This window comes from Gasterosteus aculeatus, chromosome 7 (genome assembly GCF_964276395.1).
Source record: "Gasterosteus aculeatus chromosome 7, fGasAcu3.hap1.1, whole genome shotgun sequence".
In the NCBI taxonomy this organism is placed as follows: Eukaryota; Metazoa; Chordata; class Actinopteri; order Perciformes; family Gasterosteidae; genus Gasterosteus; species Gasterosteus aculeatus.
In genome coordinates this window covers 2,442,929-2,456,921 of record NC_135694.1, presented here as the reverse complement: position 1 = coordinate 2,456,921, position 13,993 = coordinate 2,442,929, and the positions used below count along the sequence as shown (strand labels likewise).

The window sequence follows — 13,993 nt, the reverse complement described above, 5'->3', positions numbered from 1 at the left end:
ACAATATGCAAAGTGGCCTACTGATGATGCAGCCATATACAAATAACAGTTCAATTAATTGATCATGAGTCAAGTGAACTCAAGTGGATTCAAACCGAAAATAGAAAATGATAAAAAAAAAAGCCATGTTCAAAATATAGGCACATACAGCAAATATAAATATTCAAAATATACAAAATCTGATCAGATAGTAATCTGCCAGACGGCTCGGTGACCTCGAGTCAACACATTGATCGCTGCAGACACACCTGGTGGACGCTGCACGCCGCTGAGTGCACCTTTCTAGTTAAATGCATGTTGTCCACCGCCACCAGTTTACAGCGAAACCCGTCACATGACCTTTGATCTTTGATCTGCAAACGACCCACAGCTGACCCCGGCTATGGGCATTATCGGACAGGACCAACAAACACTAGAGACGACGTCGAGTCCATCGGTCCAAGGCCTCTCGTGTGCTCAGACGTGTCCTTCCTTGTCCTCACGTCCTAAACGAAGGAAGCGTTCAACGTATTAGCGGTGCTCTCAACCGAGGCACGCGACAGTGTGACAACGTGGCATGTGACAACTTGGCATGTGACAACGTGGCATGTGACAACGTGGCATGTGACAATCACCACCGCCGTGCAGGTTTCTGTTTCTTCGCGGGGAAAAATGTGAACCGTTGGACTTGAAACGCAACACCGCCCCTGTGCGAGAGCTACCACTGTGCAGCATGAACGTCACACGCCGCGACACGCCGCCAGGCGCGGTGGAGGAGGGGGAGGGTTCTGGCTGATGAGTAACTGCGTCCAGGTTACGTTTTTCCTGCTTCGCTGCTGGCCCTGCGATGCGTTCAGGCTCATTCACACAGCCGGAGAGTCACCTGCTGTGCCGTCGCCAAGGACACCAAAGGGACGGACCGACTGAGAAGTATGAGAAATATTTAAAAACAGCTAAACAACTATTAGGAATCCGTTTTTTGTTTGGGTTTGAATTGCTTAAGAGCAAGTCCCAGAACATTCAGTGTAGTTTAAAGTGTTTATTCAAGTTCCTGTTGCCTTTAGTTTGTGCTAAAGAAGTTGTTTAGTTTTCCTTCTGAGCCCTTGAACCAATAGTTAAGTTGTGTGCTCTGTATTGTGGGAGTAAATGATGAGCTGTAGATTTCATTTCATTTAACCGGACCTTAAGCCCAGTTTACTAAAGGGTCTCCTTGTGTTTCACGATTACAGTGCTATGATTATTTCATAAAACAGATGTGCTCACTAGTGATTTCGAAGGTCATTTTGCTGCACCTCTCTTTACACTTCTGACGTGTTATTTCTACTTAGAATTAACAAGACTTTATGCACAAATTGACATGCGTGGAACCTAATTCAGTGTGAATGTCCTGACGTATTCATAGCAAGCCATCATGATCACATGAAACTCCCGTTGGTAGGGTTGGTGCGCCGGGTTCTAATTATGTGGCTGTCTTTTGTATGAAGCAAGGTGTGCGTATTTATCCAGAGCTCGATGACTAATCAAACATCAAACAGTGCAGGGTGTATAATTCCTGAATTTCAAGAAGTTATTTAAATGCACCCGAGTAGAGTAGAGCACTAGAGAAGTGTTCAGTGTTCAGCTGGAGCTGTTTCATATTTCTAGTTAAGTCAAGTTAAATTTCTACCCGTTCCTGTTTGTTCTGTTTGCTTCCTCTAACAAACCAACCAATCGCCAAACCTCCTTTTGTCCCCATGTTTGATGTTTAACAGACAGGTCAAATGTTGCCGGAAAAGCAGTTCCTGTGCGCCATCTGTCAGCAGGTGTTCACCGACCCGGTCACCACGCCCTGCGGACACAACTTCTGCCGGGCCTGCATCCGGAGCGCGTGGGACGCCAGCGAGGTCTGCCGGTGTCCCGCCTGCAACGCGCCCTTCGCCTCGCGGCCCGAAATGGCCGTCAACGCGGCCTTCAAGGAGCTGGCGGACGCCTTCAGGCTGCTGGCGGCCCGTCCGGCGGCTCCCCCGCCGCGCTCGGCCGGACCCGGCGAGGTGGCGTGCGACGTCTGCGCCGCGACCTCCCTGCGGGTGAAGGCCCTGCAGTCCTGCCTGGTGTGCCTGACCTCGTACTGCGAAGCCCACCTGGAGCCCCACCGGAGAGTCGCCACCTTGAACCTGCACAAGCTGATGGAGCCCGTGAGCGACCTGCAGGACAGGATGTGCAAGAAGCACCAGAGGCTGCTGGAGATGTTCTGCAGGGACGAGCAGAGGTGCGTGTGCCAGTTCTGCACCGAAACGGCGCACAAAGGTCACCGGGCCGTCACGGTGGAGGACGAGAGCGGGCAGAGGAAGGTACGCAGCTGTCTAACGCGTGGGGCCTTTCCACCGTGAAATGATCACACCATAGTCGTGTTTACTCCCAATGTAAGCGACAAACCTGGCGGTTGCAATTCATATTCCGCTGTTTCAGATGCAAATGAAGAAGACCGTGGCGGACTTTCAGCAGATGATCCAGGAACGAGTGAAAAAAGTGGAGGAGATCAAAAGCTGTCTGAAGCTCAGCAACGTGAGTCCTGTGACGGAAATGTTCATGGCTGACACCATCAACAAACCCTCTCGAAGCCTCTAACTATCGTGATTTGAGGAGGCCGCATACGTACTAATGTCCTCAATATTCTTTTGATCCCTCGTCCAGACGGGTGCAGAGAAGGAGACGAAGGAGAGTGACCGCCTCTTCGCGTCTCTGATTCGCTCGGTCGAGGAGAGACGAGCCGCAGCCAACGTGGAGATCGAGGAGAAGCAGAGGGCCGCAGAGAGGAGGGCGGAGGAGCTCGTCCGCCAGCTGCTGCAGGAAATCACAGAGCTGAAGAGGAGATGCGCTGAGCTGGAGGAATTGGGAGACACGGAGGACCACCTGAGCGTCTTGCAGGTCACAATCACCCCGTAAACTGGAGAGCGATGGGTTACTATGGAATAAAATAAAATCACCGTTCAAACGTACAACAGTAACGCTGGAATGTCTTTTCAGAAGTCTCCTCCTCTCATGTCAGCCCCTCCCACAAGAGAGTGGACGGAGATCGCCGTGAACCCTGAACTCTGCGTGGGGACGCTGCGGGCGGCGCTGTCCAAACTGGACACGAGCCTGAAGAACGAACTGGACGGCCTGAAGACGGAAGGTAGAGTCAAATGCAAAGTTCCGTCCAGTTAGAACATGGCCGATAATCTTATGATACCTTTCAATTTAGCCTCTTCTAAAGTTTCTAAAGTTTTTATTGTCTCATTATAACATTTTTGTTTTTGTTTTCCTGGAAGAGATGAAGAAGATGCAGAAATATGCAGGTGAGACCTCATTTAATATGAATAAAGTGTGGTGATCAGACTGCTTTAAAGTCGTTCACTGCCCTCTGGTGGTTGTGCTGCAAATAGAAGACAAGATTAAAAACAGAGAACAAATGAACACGTGTGTTTTGGTTAGATCCTCTTTTATTTATCATCATCAAAACCAGGAAAGTGCCACATAAGAGTGATATGTAACATGGATGTAGAGACTGAACTCCTCATTCGATCTCGCCAGTCGACGTGGTCTTGGACCCGCACACGGCCCATCCCAACATCGTCCTGTCAGCCGACGGAAAGCAGGCGGGCCGCGGCGAGCTGCTGCACGTCGTCCCCGACAACCCCCAACGCTTCGACCCCGTCATCTGCGTTCTGGCCAAGAGGGGCTTCACGTCCGGGAGGTTCTACTTCCAGGTCAGCGGCTCGATCGGCGAACGAGGCCTTTTTTCGGACCGCAGCTTTAAAAAAAAAAAAAAAATTCTCTCTTATTGTCACTCAGGTTGCCGTGGGGACGAAGACCTTCTGGGACCTGGGCGTGGTCAAGGACTCGGTCAACAGGAAGGGGATGATTACCTCCAAACCGGAGAACGGCTACTGGACGGTGCGGCTGAGGGGCGGGGAGGAGTACCGCGCCTTGGACTCCCCGTCGGTCCTTCTGACCCTCGAGGCCAAGCCCCGGGTGGTGGGGGTGTTTACGGATTTGGAGGAGGGCACCGTGTCGTTCTTCGACGTGGAGGCCAGGTCTCACGTCTACACCTTCAGCGGGTGCATGTTCTCGGAGAGGATCTTCCCCTTCTTCAGCCCGGGGGTCTTCGACGACGGGAAAAATACGGCCCCATTGGTTATCTCAGATGTTAGTCCTCTGTAAAGCACCCAGGAGACGGAGACTTTAGGATGAGCCTTCGTCAGGAAAGGTCTGGACTGACGCAGTTTTTGATGAGTAAGATCTGGTCGTACAGTTCACTGAGATCAAAATCCCCCACAGCCCCAATAAAAGGCATCACAGCCTTGAAAGGTTCAACCTCGGCTTTTTAGGTTTCTAAGGAAATGTGCTTTTCATTTGGAAAAAGATTCAGATTTGGCACCAATTGGGATTATGGGTCACAATAAAACACTTGAACCACCTCAACCCCACTGAGACCTTTGAAAAATACAAAATAATACAATGAAACTGTGACAGTTACAACACACTACGTTAGCATTACTTAGAGAACGTCGTATTTCTGATCAGAGCTTACAAAGGTAACGAGAAAAAGTTCTAGCATGTTTCACTCACTGGTGATTTGTTTGTGAAATAAAGAAACTCATTTTACTTTGAATCCAGAAACCTTTTCTGTTTTGCAAAACCTTTGCATTAGCTCAGACGGACGTTTCCATGCGCTTTGCATTCTTAGAGGAGCCACGCCAAACCATGCAGGGAGGATGAGGAAGGAAGCACCGAGTAAGACGCCTCAGTAAACAGCGATTCACTCCACTGGGACGTTATGAAGTTATTGTGTCTGCACAAGGAGGTAACCACAACAACAACAACATTGCCCTTCAAAGTAAAGGTTGTGTAATTGTTTGACCCGTGGATCAAACCCTCCCTGCATGCAGTTGGTTTGACAGCAGGAGAGGAGAGGAGATGTAGGGAAATGTCTTGAGGAAAAAAAAAAAAAGGCAGGCCTCCTGTTTTGAATGAACCAGGTGAGCAGATTTAAAAGGCCGAATTAAGATGCAAGAAACAAGAGAAGATCAGACGGGGCTGTCCTGAATGACAGCGCCTGCTTTCCGCTTCAGAGGTGAGTTTTCATCATCGTCACAATAATAAAGTGGTTTTTTCCTTAATTACTCTTGAAGATCTGTATTCATACATAGACCATGGAGAGGACACTGCTCTGCATCTTGGTGCTCTCAGGTGAGTAATGAACACCCACTGCATGCTCTTCTTAACCCTTATGGTCAGTGCAAACCACAGGACTAGAAAACTGTATACTTGTTTAGAACTTAATTAAAATTACACTTTGTATCCCTTCAACACACCCGTCTAATAATACTTTTACTGAAGGAGGACATCGCTTCTCACGTTAAATCTTAATTCCACCCTCGTCCGCAGGTGTGTTTCCGCCCCGAGACACGTCGTCCCTCCGCAAACGTCTGTTCAACTTCGTCGACGAGCCCAAAGCGTGGGCCGACGCCCGGCAGCACTGCCGGGACAGACACACGGATCTGGCCGCCGTCAACGACGAGGAGGACCTGGGGAAGCTGTCCGGGCTGATTGCGGGCGACGTCCCGCGCGCCTTCCTGGGTTTGTACAGAACTTGGGGTTGGACCCTGACGGACGACGACGACCACAAAGAGGGAGAGGAGGCCTACTGGAACTGGGGGAGTGGGGAACAGTTGAAAAAAGAGCTCCATTGTGGGAGCGTCGGCGAGGCCGGCCAATGGTTCGCCACCAACTGCAGCGTCAGTTTGAACTTCACCTGCTACGACGGTACGTTGCGGCTTCATCGTTTTGGGTCGGCGATGCTGAAAAAAACCGCACAATCTTGTTGAGTTTGAAGACGGTGCACACGCAGTCAAATGGGTGCTGTTGTGACCTGTTGTCATTTGCCGTTTTACACAAATAAATGACTTTGTGCACAAACTCGACAACGAGCAAAAACATTCATTTTTACGGGTTTAAAATATTTTTTGGAAAACCTCATGAAGTGTCATTGTCATTGTCACATGCTGTTTCTTCTCAGATTGTTTTATTTGGTGTAGCAATTCATATGGGATGTTATGATAACCAATTGAATTACTTTAATTTAGTATGGGACGAGCTTTCCATTTCAGTTAGATAGATAGATACTTTATTGATCCCTCAAGAGGGAAATTTTGTTATCACAGCAGCATGTACAGGGAAGAATAGAATAAAAAGATACACATTACATACACATTATATACAATATAATAATAATAATAATAATAATAATAATAATAATGACAATAATAATGATAATAATAATATAAAAAATATTAAATTAAATTAAATTAAGTAAATAAATAAATGTATAAATAAACGTTCCAACGGCTAACCAGGTCTCTTCTCGCCATTTTGCAGCATCCAAAACTGCCCCCTCTGAGAGGTTTTCCCTGGGGCCGGACGCCAGGAACTGGCGCGACGCCCAGAGCTACTGCAGGGGGCGCTACACGGGCCTGGCCCGGGTGAGGAACCGGGCGGAAAACGAGCAGCTGCAGAAGATGGCGAGAGGGGACCGGGTCTGGATTGGGCTGTCGGGGACGGATTGGGCGTGGTCCGACGGCGCGCAGCCCTCGTTCACACCCTGGAGGCCGCGGGGCCCCTCGGCGGCGGGCGCGCTGGGGGATTGCGCCGTGCTCGTGCTCGACAGCAAACCTCTCGCAATGTCAGACGGGGATTGTGCTGAAAAACTGCCCTTTTTCTGCTACAATGGTAAGCAGTGGTTTTTCTTCAGCCACTTTTTACTTTTTTACATTAAATTCATACGGCTCCCTCTTATATTGTGTCCAGATCCAATGAGAAAAGTCTTGTTGAGGCTGGAGCTGAGCGCTGACCCCTACGCGGACATGAGAGCCCCCGATGTGATGGACTCCATCATGAAATGGGTGACTTACACCGTTGAGGGATTTCTGGCAGCTTGCGTGGATTCATGAAACCACAGCTAACGTCCGGCACCCTGTAACCCCTGATGACACTGCCAACAGCTCAGAAGACCGGCCGCGTCACCTTGGTGGTCTTTTTTCTGTTTGCTAGGTGGAGAAGAAGCTGAGCGATAAAGGAGTGACTGAAGATGTAAAGCTTAGCTGGTGGAAGCTTCCAGAGAAGGAGACGAAGCCTGAAGAAGAGGAAACAGAACCAATGGAGCTAGTGTGTTTTCCCTGATTCACACGAGCCTTTTTAATGGTTAGATATATTTTTTCTCTTGAACGTTCACTTGATCTTTGTCAATATATGGTAGTAGTATATATGAAGAGTTTATTACGTCCATTGAGCGTGTTCATGTAAGCACACATGTATGGTCATATTGTCATTTTGCGTTGCAACTTACCTTTAGCAACAAAAAAAAACATTTTTGCTCAGATAGCATCAGCCTTTCTAGAGGTAAAATCCCCAAGACACACAAATAAATTATGTTGGCAAAGATAAAAAGCAAATCAGCACGGAGACACACAGGCGTGTGGATCTTTTGGTTTGACTGTTTTTTAACAGATTAAATGTCGTATATCGTCTAATCTGTAAAACAGTGGCGTGAAAACAACAGTTTAAGGGGCATTATGTAGCATACTTTGATACCTTGAAGTCTAATGAAGGGGGGTTGAATTGCGACATCCACTTCAGATGAATCCTCCAATGCTTTATTTTGTAATTCATTCAAATCTGTTTTTCATTGCAACTCTCTCTCACTCCCTCAAAGTTTAGTATTTTGTGTCTGTCCTATTGTGATTATCTATATATTTTCTGTCTTTACCATGTAGAGTGATTTTGATTGACATTGACATTAAACCGCTTGGGAACTTAATAATAATGTTATCATTTTTATTCATCAATGTCAATAAACACAGCTCCTCAAAACACCGCTGTCAAGCGAACGCTTAAATGTGTTGAGAATAAACAAAGGAGGCTGTAAAATACCTTTGAAAAGGTACCAACACCCAATAAAGGATTAAGTATTGGAACGCGTCCCCGTGTGTCCAGCGGTTCCCACAAAACTCGCCCCATCCCAACCGAGCTCCCTCATTGGTCGACCGCGCCGCCCATCACGCACGTGACTCATTTCGCAAGCACGTGACCGATGTTGTCGTTATTTCGCTTCCGCCTTCGCTGTTCTCGCCGTGTCATGTGGATGTCAAAACTCCCGAGCTGACTGACGGGGCTTCTTTGGCGTCGAAGTCTACGCGGTGGCGCCGTAAAAATAAACCGCGTCTCCGCCGCGGCACTTCCGGGATTTTCCTCCCCCCCCCCGCAGAGCCAGGAGGCTCTCCGTGAGGCCGGCCGGCAGCGATGGATGACGGGGAGCGGTCGCCGCTGCTGCCCGAGCAGCGCGACGGGGCCAACGGCGTCTCTCCCGGGGGCGGCTCGCTGGGATACCTGCCGAAGCCGCACAGTACGTCCGCCCGTCGGTCCCTCTGCCGGGGACGACTAGTTATTTACTGTTGTGTACAAGTTGGAGAACATCGTCAACGTGTAAATAAACGGAGCCCGTGTTAGATTTTTTTTTTTTTAATGGCGAGTTAGCCTGCTAGCTAGCAGATTAGCTAACGTCAGCTATAAATACTGAAGTTACGGGAACAGACTCACAGATTTATCCCTCGCGTTTAATGCGCCGTTAATACAGTTTAACGGCGTTTTGAAGCTTCCTTCTCACATTGCAGATTACAACACTAATATGTAATATTAGGACAAACGCAACACAGTGAGTCCTGCATTTTAAACATTAATGCTGCTTCAATAAAAGTGTGTGTTTATGAGCAAAATACACTCAAAGTAAAGATGTTTAAAAATAGATGGTATTGTTTTACTATATTATAATAGATGGTGTCTTTTACTGCTGTAGAAAAAAAACACTTTCATGCTGCAGTTTATTAGAAAAAAAAGCTGTGAGATTCAGTAATAAAACATTATTTCCCTCTGAGATGATGATATTCACCTTGGTGGATTAATGAACTACCATTTTTACCTTTCAATTAAACCTTTTAAAAGGTGTTTGTGGTCTCCAACTGTATCATACCAAATAAGAATTTAACATTGCACAGACAAAAAATGTATCTACGTTAATAAAAATAATCAGCCCCGGTATCATTCGCAGACTTTAAGTATCCCGCTGGTGTAATCAGGCCTTCATCTCCGCTTCATGTCCTCTTTCCTCCTCCTCGCTCCTTCCCTGTCTGTCACACGCTGGTTATGACGTCACGATAACCGGTATAACTGCTTCGCCGTATCTGCTGACAGACACGTGACTCCCTGTGTGGAGTTCCATTGCTGCCCTGACGACGTGCGGCGTTGTCTTGTTTGGTTTTTTTCGACTGCGTCTGTGTCGCGTGCATCCACCTGCGGAAAAAAGCCTCGATTTCGTACGATAATGAGCTGAACGTGTAACCCGAACCGCGCCCCCCTCTCTCCAGGTTTGGCGCCGTTCGCCAGCCCGGTGGCTGCCGGCGAGCCGCCTCCTCCCTACTCGCCGCAGGGCAGCCCGGACAGCGGCAGCAGCGCTCCGGTCATCAGCTGCCGCGTCTGCCAGAGCGCCATACCCGTGGAGGGCAAGGCGCACCAGCACGTGGTGAAGTGCGACATCTGCAACGAAGCCACGGTAATCGGGCGGGTCGGGGGACGGGGGTGTCGGGCCGGTGACGTGGGAAACGGAAACCGCTGGAGCGAAACGAAACCCCGCGCGGAACCTCCGACGCAGTTCCTCATTGTTCCGTCCTCTTGTCTCCGCAGCCGATAAAGAACGCCCCCGTCGGGAAGAAGTACGTCCGCTGTCCATGCAACTGTCTCCTGATCTGCAAAGTCACGTCGCAGAGGATCGCCTGTCCGAGACCGTACTGGTGATGATCTCTTCATTATTTGAGCCTATTTTTGCTCCGACTGAAACGATGGAGAGTTGTGACCCACTTTAGATGAAAAGGATTCGGATGTCGCCGGTTTGAAATCGACCCGCGTGTTCAATAACAAACGTGACGCGCCAGCTTTAGATCTCCTCCTGTGGTTTAGATCATCGCAGACCGGCTGGTGTCTTTAAAGGCGCAATCATGTGGGACGTCTCCCGTTGGTCATAGATGTTTCAAATGCACCCTTTTTTTTTTTAACGTTTCTTTACTTCCTGCCAGTAAACGCGTCATCAACCTGGGACCCGTTCACATCGGCAGAGAAAGTCCCGAACCGCAGCATCAGCCCGTCGGCGTCCGAATCATCTGTGGACACTGCGCCAACACCTTCCTGGTAGGGAACACGCACGCGCGCACACACGCCATTTTGAAGGTGCAAACTTTGCTTCTTTAGTCGTGTGATGTTTCACTTCCTGTTTCCAGTGGACGGAGTTTTCTGACAGGACCTTGGCCCGATGTCCACACTGCCGAAAAGTGTAAGAGCCTCAACAATTCCCCCGTAAAAGCGGCTTTTTTGTTTCTTCAACTGTTCAAGCGTTACTCCTGCCTCTTGTTTCCAGCTCTTCTATTGGTCGGCGGTACCCCAGGAGGAGGAGCTTGCTGTGCTTCCTGCTGTTTGTTGTCCTCGCCACCTCCGCCGCTGGACTCATGGTGTGTGTGTGTGTGTGTGTGTGTGTGTGTTTATGTGTGTGACAGTTTTAGAAGTTATTAATAATAATGCACGTAGAACAAACTACAGTCTTGATGTTGTTTTGAAGGTCTTCAGTATTTCAAGCTGTCCGATGCTTCAATAGAATGGTGGAGACGGAGTTTATTGAGTTTAATAAAAAATAAATAAAAATAAGGCCTTTGTTCCCAGTGGATATCTTGATCACACACATGATTTGCAGAGTGTCAACAATCCAAGAAAAAGCACGAAAGAGATGCTCGACCTTCTTTGGCCTCGTCGTATCTTTTGAGCTGACTCATCGTCTGCGTTCCTGTGTCTTCAGGTCGGAACGTGGACGCCCGCCCGGCACTCTAAAGGGATCTACGTCTCATGGGTGCTGCTGATCCTGCTCGCTCTGTTCACCATGGCGAGAAGCATCTACTGGAGGTGTCTGAAAATCAGCGACCCCATATCCAACATCACGTAGAGAGAGAGGGAGGGAGAGCGAGAAGGTAGATGAGAGGGCAAGTGGATGAAGAGTAGGACGGAAACAAAATATACAGGCAAAATCAAACTGCACACACGCCAGAATGGATTTATTCACTATCCAGCTTAGCACAGAAGTGCTAATGCTAGCGTTAGGAACGAACTTCCTAGTGTCACTATTACCCAACGTTTACCAATGACATTTTAAACGAGGGCGTGGTCGGAGCTGGCTGATGCTACGCTATGATTGGCCAGTCTGCGTCAGGGGGGGCGGAACTTAACGCTTGGTCGAGTGTCGATAGTTTTTTGTTGTATTATTACAAACTGGGGATTGTGGTTCCCACAGAGATTACATGAAGACAAAAACTAGATATTTTCTGAGCTGGTGGTCGAACGTGACGTTTCAAAGCCCGGTGCTGCTGTTCAATTCACGACAATGTATACAGGTTTTAATTCTTGTGACCTCAAATTATGAAATCTGTGTTTCCTCCCAAGAAATGCAATAATAGCAAATATCAGCTTAGCTTGAGGTGAGAACGCAGTGCAGGAGGGTTTCCTTCTACTGAGCGGTGTAATCAAAATCTTTGTGAAACAATACTTTTGCTTATGTGTCCTTTAAATAATTTAACCCAGAACGTTTGTTTTTCCCGCCATTCTAGAAGAATAAATGACTCCTTTATTGTAATTAAATGTTAGGATTTTAGGGAAGTGCAAATATTGTTTTTTGATTAAGATCAAAAGGGTTTATAACCATGCGTTTACGTCTACGGCCAGGTAGCGGAGTATAAAATCTGCTTACTTTTGTATAAAAATAACATGTCCTTCTTGGGGCGTTATTCACGAGATAACCAGATAATATAATGAGGAAAATGTAATTTACATAATTATTGGCATTAAGAGTAAGCAGCAATTTTTCAAAGCATCTTGTCAGGGTTCAGGTCATCTCACACGTGGATTTTGGGGCATTTGGTTTAATGTACTTGCGGTTATTTGATTTAATTAATAAAAAAGCTCTGCTAATCTTTTAACTAAAAGGGGCTTTTTCACTTGTTTGAGTGACTTTAAGAAATCCTTTGAAGTCCAGTTCTCTGTTGAGTGTAAATATTTGCTGATCTTTTTCTGACTGTACAGAATTCTGTTGATTTAATGAGCATTTAATGTACGTACTCGCTGACTATGAAACACGTTGCACTACACTGACGGATGTGCTCCTACTGTTTGCTCTTGTCTATTATTCCGGTGGATGGATTGTATTTTTCTTTTTTGTATATTGTGAAACAAAGTAATACTTTTAACAACGTCCTCTGCCTCAAATGCCTTTTTTATTCTCGCAAATGAATTACTGAATATTTTGTTTTAATATTTACAATCTGTTATTCAAACCACATTTTTGTGTAACTTAACTTCTCAAGAACGAACTGACTAAAAGTAACATTTAATACTATACGGTAAACTTATGTAAAACATTTTTTTCCCCCTTTAATATGAGTGCTGAGCTGAGAAGCACGAGAGGGCACCATAACCAAGTTATCTCATCTTACAGTTTAATATTTGTTAAGTTCTTGGATACACACTCAAACATAAAGGAACTATTTGTGCTCAGTTAGTTCAGGAATCACATGTGGCTTTACACCCTGCAGGGGGCGGTAAAGCTGTCCGCCATCACCACTTTCACATATTTGGTAAAAGTTAAAACTAAAAGTGGGGATCAGTCGGAAACGGAGCCTTGAGAACTTTGTGTGGAACTGCTTTGTGGTTTCAGTCGAAGCTCCTGGAAATGTTTCTGTTAAGAAAAGAAAAAGCAGGTAAACACAAACAAACAGAGTGTGTTTGTTGGCGTTGCCTTTGGCGTGTGTGTGTGTGCGTGCCTGCAGGTTGTCGTAGTGTCTGCGGCTGCTGCAGTGCAGGTCCTTGGCGGCGCTCTCGGTCAGGTAGAAAACGGAGCACAGGTTGCAGAAATAACCCGACTTTGGGACCACGAACTCCCGACCTGGAGAGGGAGGACGTGAACGAGGTGAACCGGAGGGGCGAAGAAACAACAGCGACTTCAAAGGAAGCGGGAGTCTCACCGAGCGGGTTGTTGGGTTTGAACGCCGGCAGTTCGATGTCGGCGGCGACGCACGGAGACTGAGAGCGAGATCGCTTGGCTTCGGGTCCCAGAAGCTCCCTCGTCCGCTTACTGGCAGCTGAGGGGAAGGAAGGAAGGACCAGGAAGTGGTTTAAACGACCTGTGTGGATCTCACTGCCTCAGGATTTCAAATGTTTTTCTCTTTTTGTTGCATAAACTCGTTATATTGGAGAGAAGACGACATCTCTGCAGCCAATGACACTAAACTAGGGATTTCAGGCCCAAACTGTCCCTGTTTAGGTACAAATATACGCACACTGGAATGCGTATGGAGCCAAAACGAATTTGGCTTAATTCTATACAACTTATAGACCTTGGAGTAGTATTTCAAAGTATTCTGTGCACATTAATATGTGAAATCAATGGAGGACTCTATGGATTGTGTGGCCCTTTACCTGATCATAGACTCAATGTTTGGAAATGAAAGACCCGAAAAAGGTTTGTGTTCTGATTTCTTCATTTCTTTCCCTCAGAAGCGTGTCCTTGTTTTACGACCTTTGTACCTTTAATGTCCCACTTCTCCTCCTCTCCCTCCTCCCCACATGGCTCCTGGGTCTGGTTCTCAGGATGCTGCGGCTCCGGCTCCCCCCCGGCGGCAGCATCAGTCTCCGTCCTCTGAATCTCCGGCTGGCCGACACCCGACAACGCAGAACGACCTCTGCCCCGCGACGGGGGGGCGTCGGTTGCAGATGGAGGCAGCAGATCGCTGGCGGCTGGCTCCCTTTCTTCAGCGCTCTCCTCTTTTGTGGTCCCCTTTCTCACTCTGGCCGATTTCCTCACTGTGGGGAAAGACAACAAATCGGTGAAGCAGACCAGTGAAAGCCTTCC

The 13,993-nt window shown here is 47.6% G+C and overlaps 4 protein-coding genes across 5 annotated transcripts; 3 read left to right on the top strand and 1 right to left on the bottom strand.

The window, feature by feature from the left end:
- Positions 1 to 590: 590 nt before the first annotated feature.
- Positions 591 to 4,612, top strand: LOC120821338 (E3 ubiquitin-protein ligase TRIM39). The gene is made up of 8 exons (XM_040179763.2): positions 591 to 909; positions 1,731 to 2,309; positions 2,428 to 2,523; positions 2,653 to 2,886; positions 2,986 to 3,133; positions 3,270 to 3,296; positions 3,532 to 3,707; positions 3,793 to 4,612. Exons 2-8 carry the CDS (start codon positions 1,740 to 1,742, stop codon positions 4,159 to 4,161), a joined length of 1,620 nt encoding a protein of 539 aa, XP_040035697.2. The 5' UTR covers positions 591 to 909; positions 1,731 to 1,739; the 3' UTR covers positions 4,162 to 4,612.
- A 372-nt stretch (positions 4,613 to 4,984) lies between these two features.
- Positions 4,985 to 7,865, top strand: LOC120821339 (putative C-type lectin domain family 20 member A). 2 transcript variants are annotated; one of them, XM_040179765.2, is made up of 6 exons: positions 4,985 to 5,074; positions 5,151 to 5,190; positions 5,389 to 5,766; positions 6,379 to 6,729; positions 6,808 to 6,902; positions 7,051 to 7,865. In XM_040179765.2, the coding sequence occupies exons 2-6, from the start codon at positions 5,154 to 5,156 to the stop codon at positions 7,177 to 7,179; spliced, it is 990 nt and encodes a 329-aa protein (XP_040035699.2). In that variant the 5' UTR covers positions 4,985 to 5,074; positions 5,151 to 5,153; the 3' UTR covers positions 7,180 to 7,865. The 2 variants fall into 2 exon arrangements, with proteins under 2 accessions (XP_040035699.2, XP_040035698.2); XM_040179764.2 differs by having other exon boundaries at positions 5,008 to 5,190; positions 7,051 to 7,814.
- Positions 7,866 to 8,053: 188 nt separating this feature from the next.
- LOC120821340 (type I phosphatidylinositol 4,5-bisphosphate 4-phosphatase-A) lies at positions 8,054 to 12,339 on the top strand. Its single transcript, XM_040179766.2, has 7 exons — positions 8,054 to 8,401; positions 9,420 to 9,604; positions 9,736 to 9,842; positions 10,125 to 10,236; positions 10,326 to 10,378; positions 10,463 to 10,553; positions 10,895 to 12,339. Exons 1-7 carry the CDS (start codon positions 8,299 to 8,301, stop codon positions 11,036 to 11,038), a joined length of 795 nt encoding a protein of 264 aa, XP_040035700.2. The 5' UTR covers positions 8,054 to 8,298; the 3' UTR covers positions 11,039 to 12,339.
- Positions 12,340 to 12,564: 225 nt separating this feature from the next.
- Positions 12,565 to 13,944, bottom strand: LOC144410216 (uncharacterized; the record flags this gene model as incomplete). Its single annotated transcript, XM_078105427.1, is given in 4 exon segments — positions 12,565 to 12,820; positions 12,906 to 13,027; positions 13,107 to 13,223; positions 13,669 to 13,944. Coding segments are annotated over 4 exon segments (590 nt in total), but the record flags the coding sequence as incomplete, so codon positions are not given.
- Positions 13,945 to 13,993: the final 49 nt, after the last annotated feature.

Excerpts from the sequence above, each read along its gene's own strand:
- LOC120821338 (XM_040179763.2), top strand. The coding sequence starts at position 1,740 with ATGTTGCCGGAAAAGCAGTTCCTGTGCGCCATCTGTCAGCAGGTGTTC. Across the intron at positions 2,887-2,985 it reads ACCACCTGAGCGTCTTGCAG|AAGTCTCCTCCTCTCATGTC; the intron begins GTCACAATCACC and ends ATGTCTTTTCAG. Across the intron at positions 3,134-3,269 it reads GGACGGCCTGAAGACGGAAG|AGATGAAGAAGATGCAGAAA; the intron begins GTAGAGTCAAAT and ends TTTTCCTGGAAG.
- LOC120821339 (XM_040179765.2), top strand. The coding sequence starts at position 5,154 with ATGGAGAGGACACTGCTCTGCATCTTGGTGCTCTCAG. Across the intron at positions 5,191-5,388 it reads CTGCATCTTGGTGCTCTCAG|GTGTGTTTCCGCCCCGAGAC; the intron begins GTGAGTAATGAA and ends CCTCGTCCGCAG. Across the intron at positions 5,767-6,378 it reads GAACTTCACCTGCTACGACG|CATCCAAAACTGCCCCCTCT; the intron begins GTACGTTGCGGC and ends GCCATTTTGCAG.
- LOC120821340 (XM_040179766.2), top strand. The coding sequence starts at position 8,299 with ATGGATGACGGGGAGCGGTCGCCGCTGCTGCCCGAGCAGCGCGACGGG. Across the intron at positions 8,402-9,419 it reads ATACCTGCCGAAGCCGCACA|GTTTGGCGCCGTTCGCCAGC; the intron begins GTACGTCCGCCC and ends CCCTCTCTCCAG. Across the intron at positions 9,605-9,735 it reads ACATCTGCAACGAAGCCACG|CCGATAAAGAACGCCCCCGT; the intron begins GTAATCGGGCGG and ends TTGTCTCCGCAG.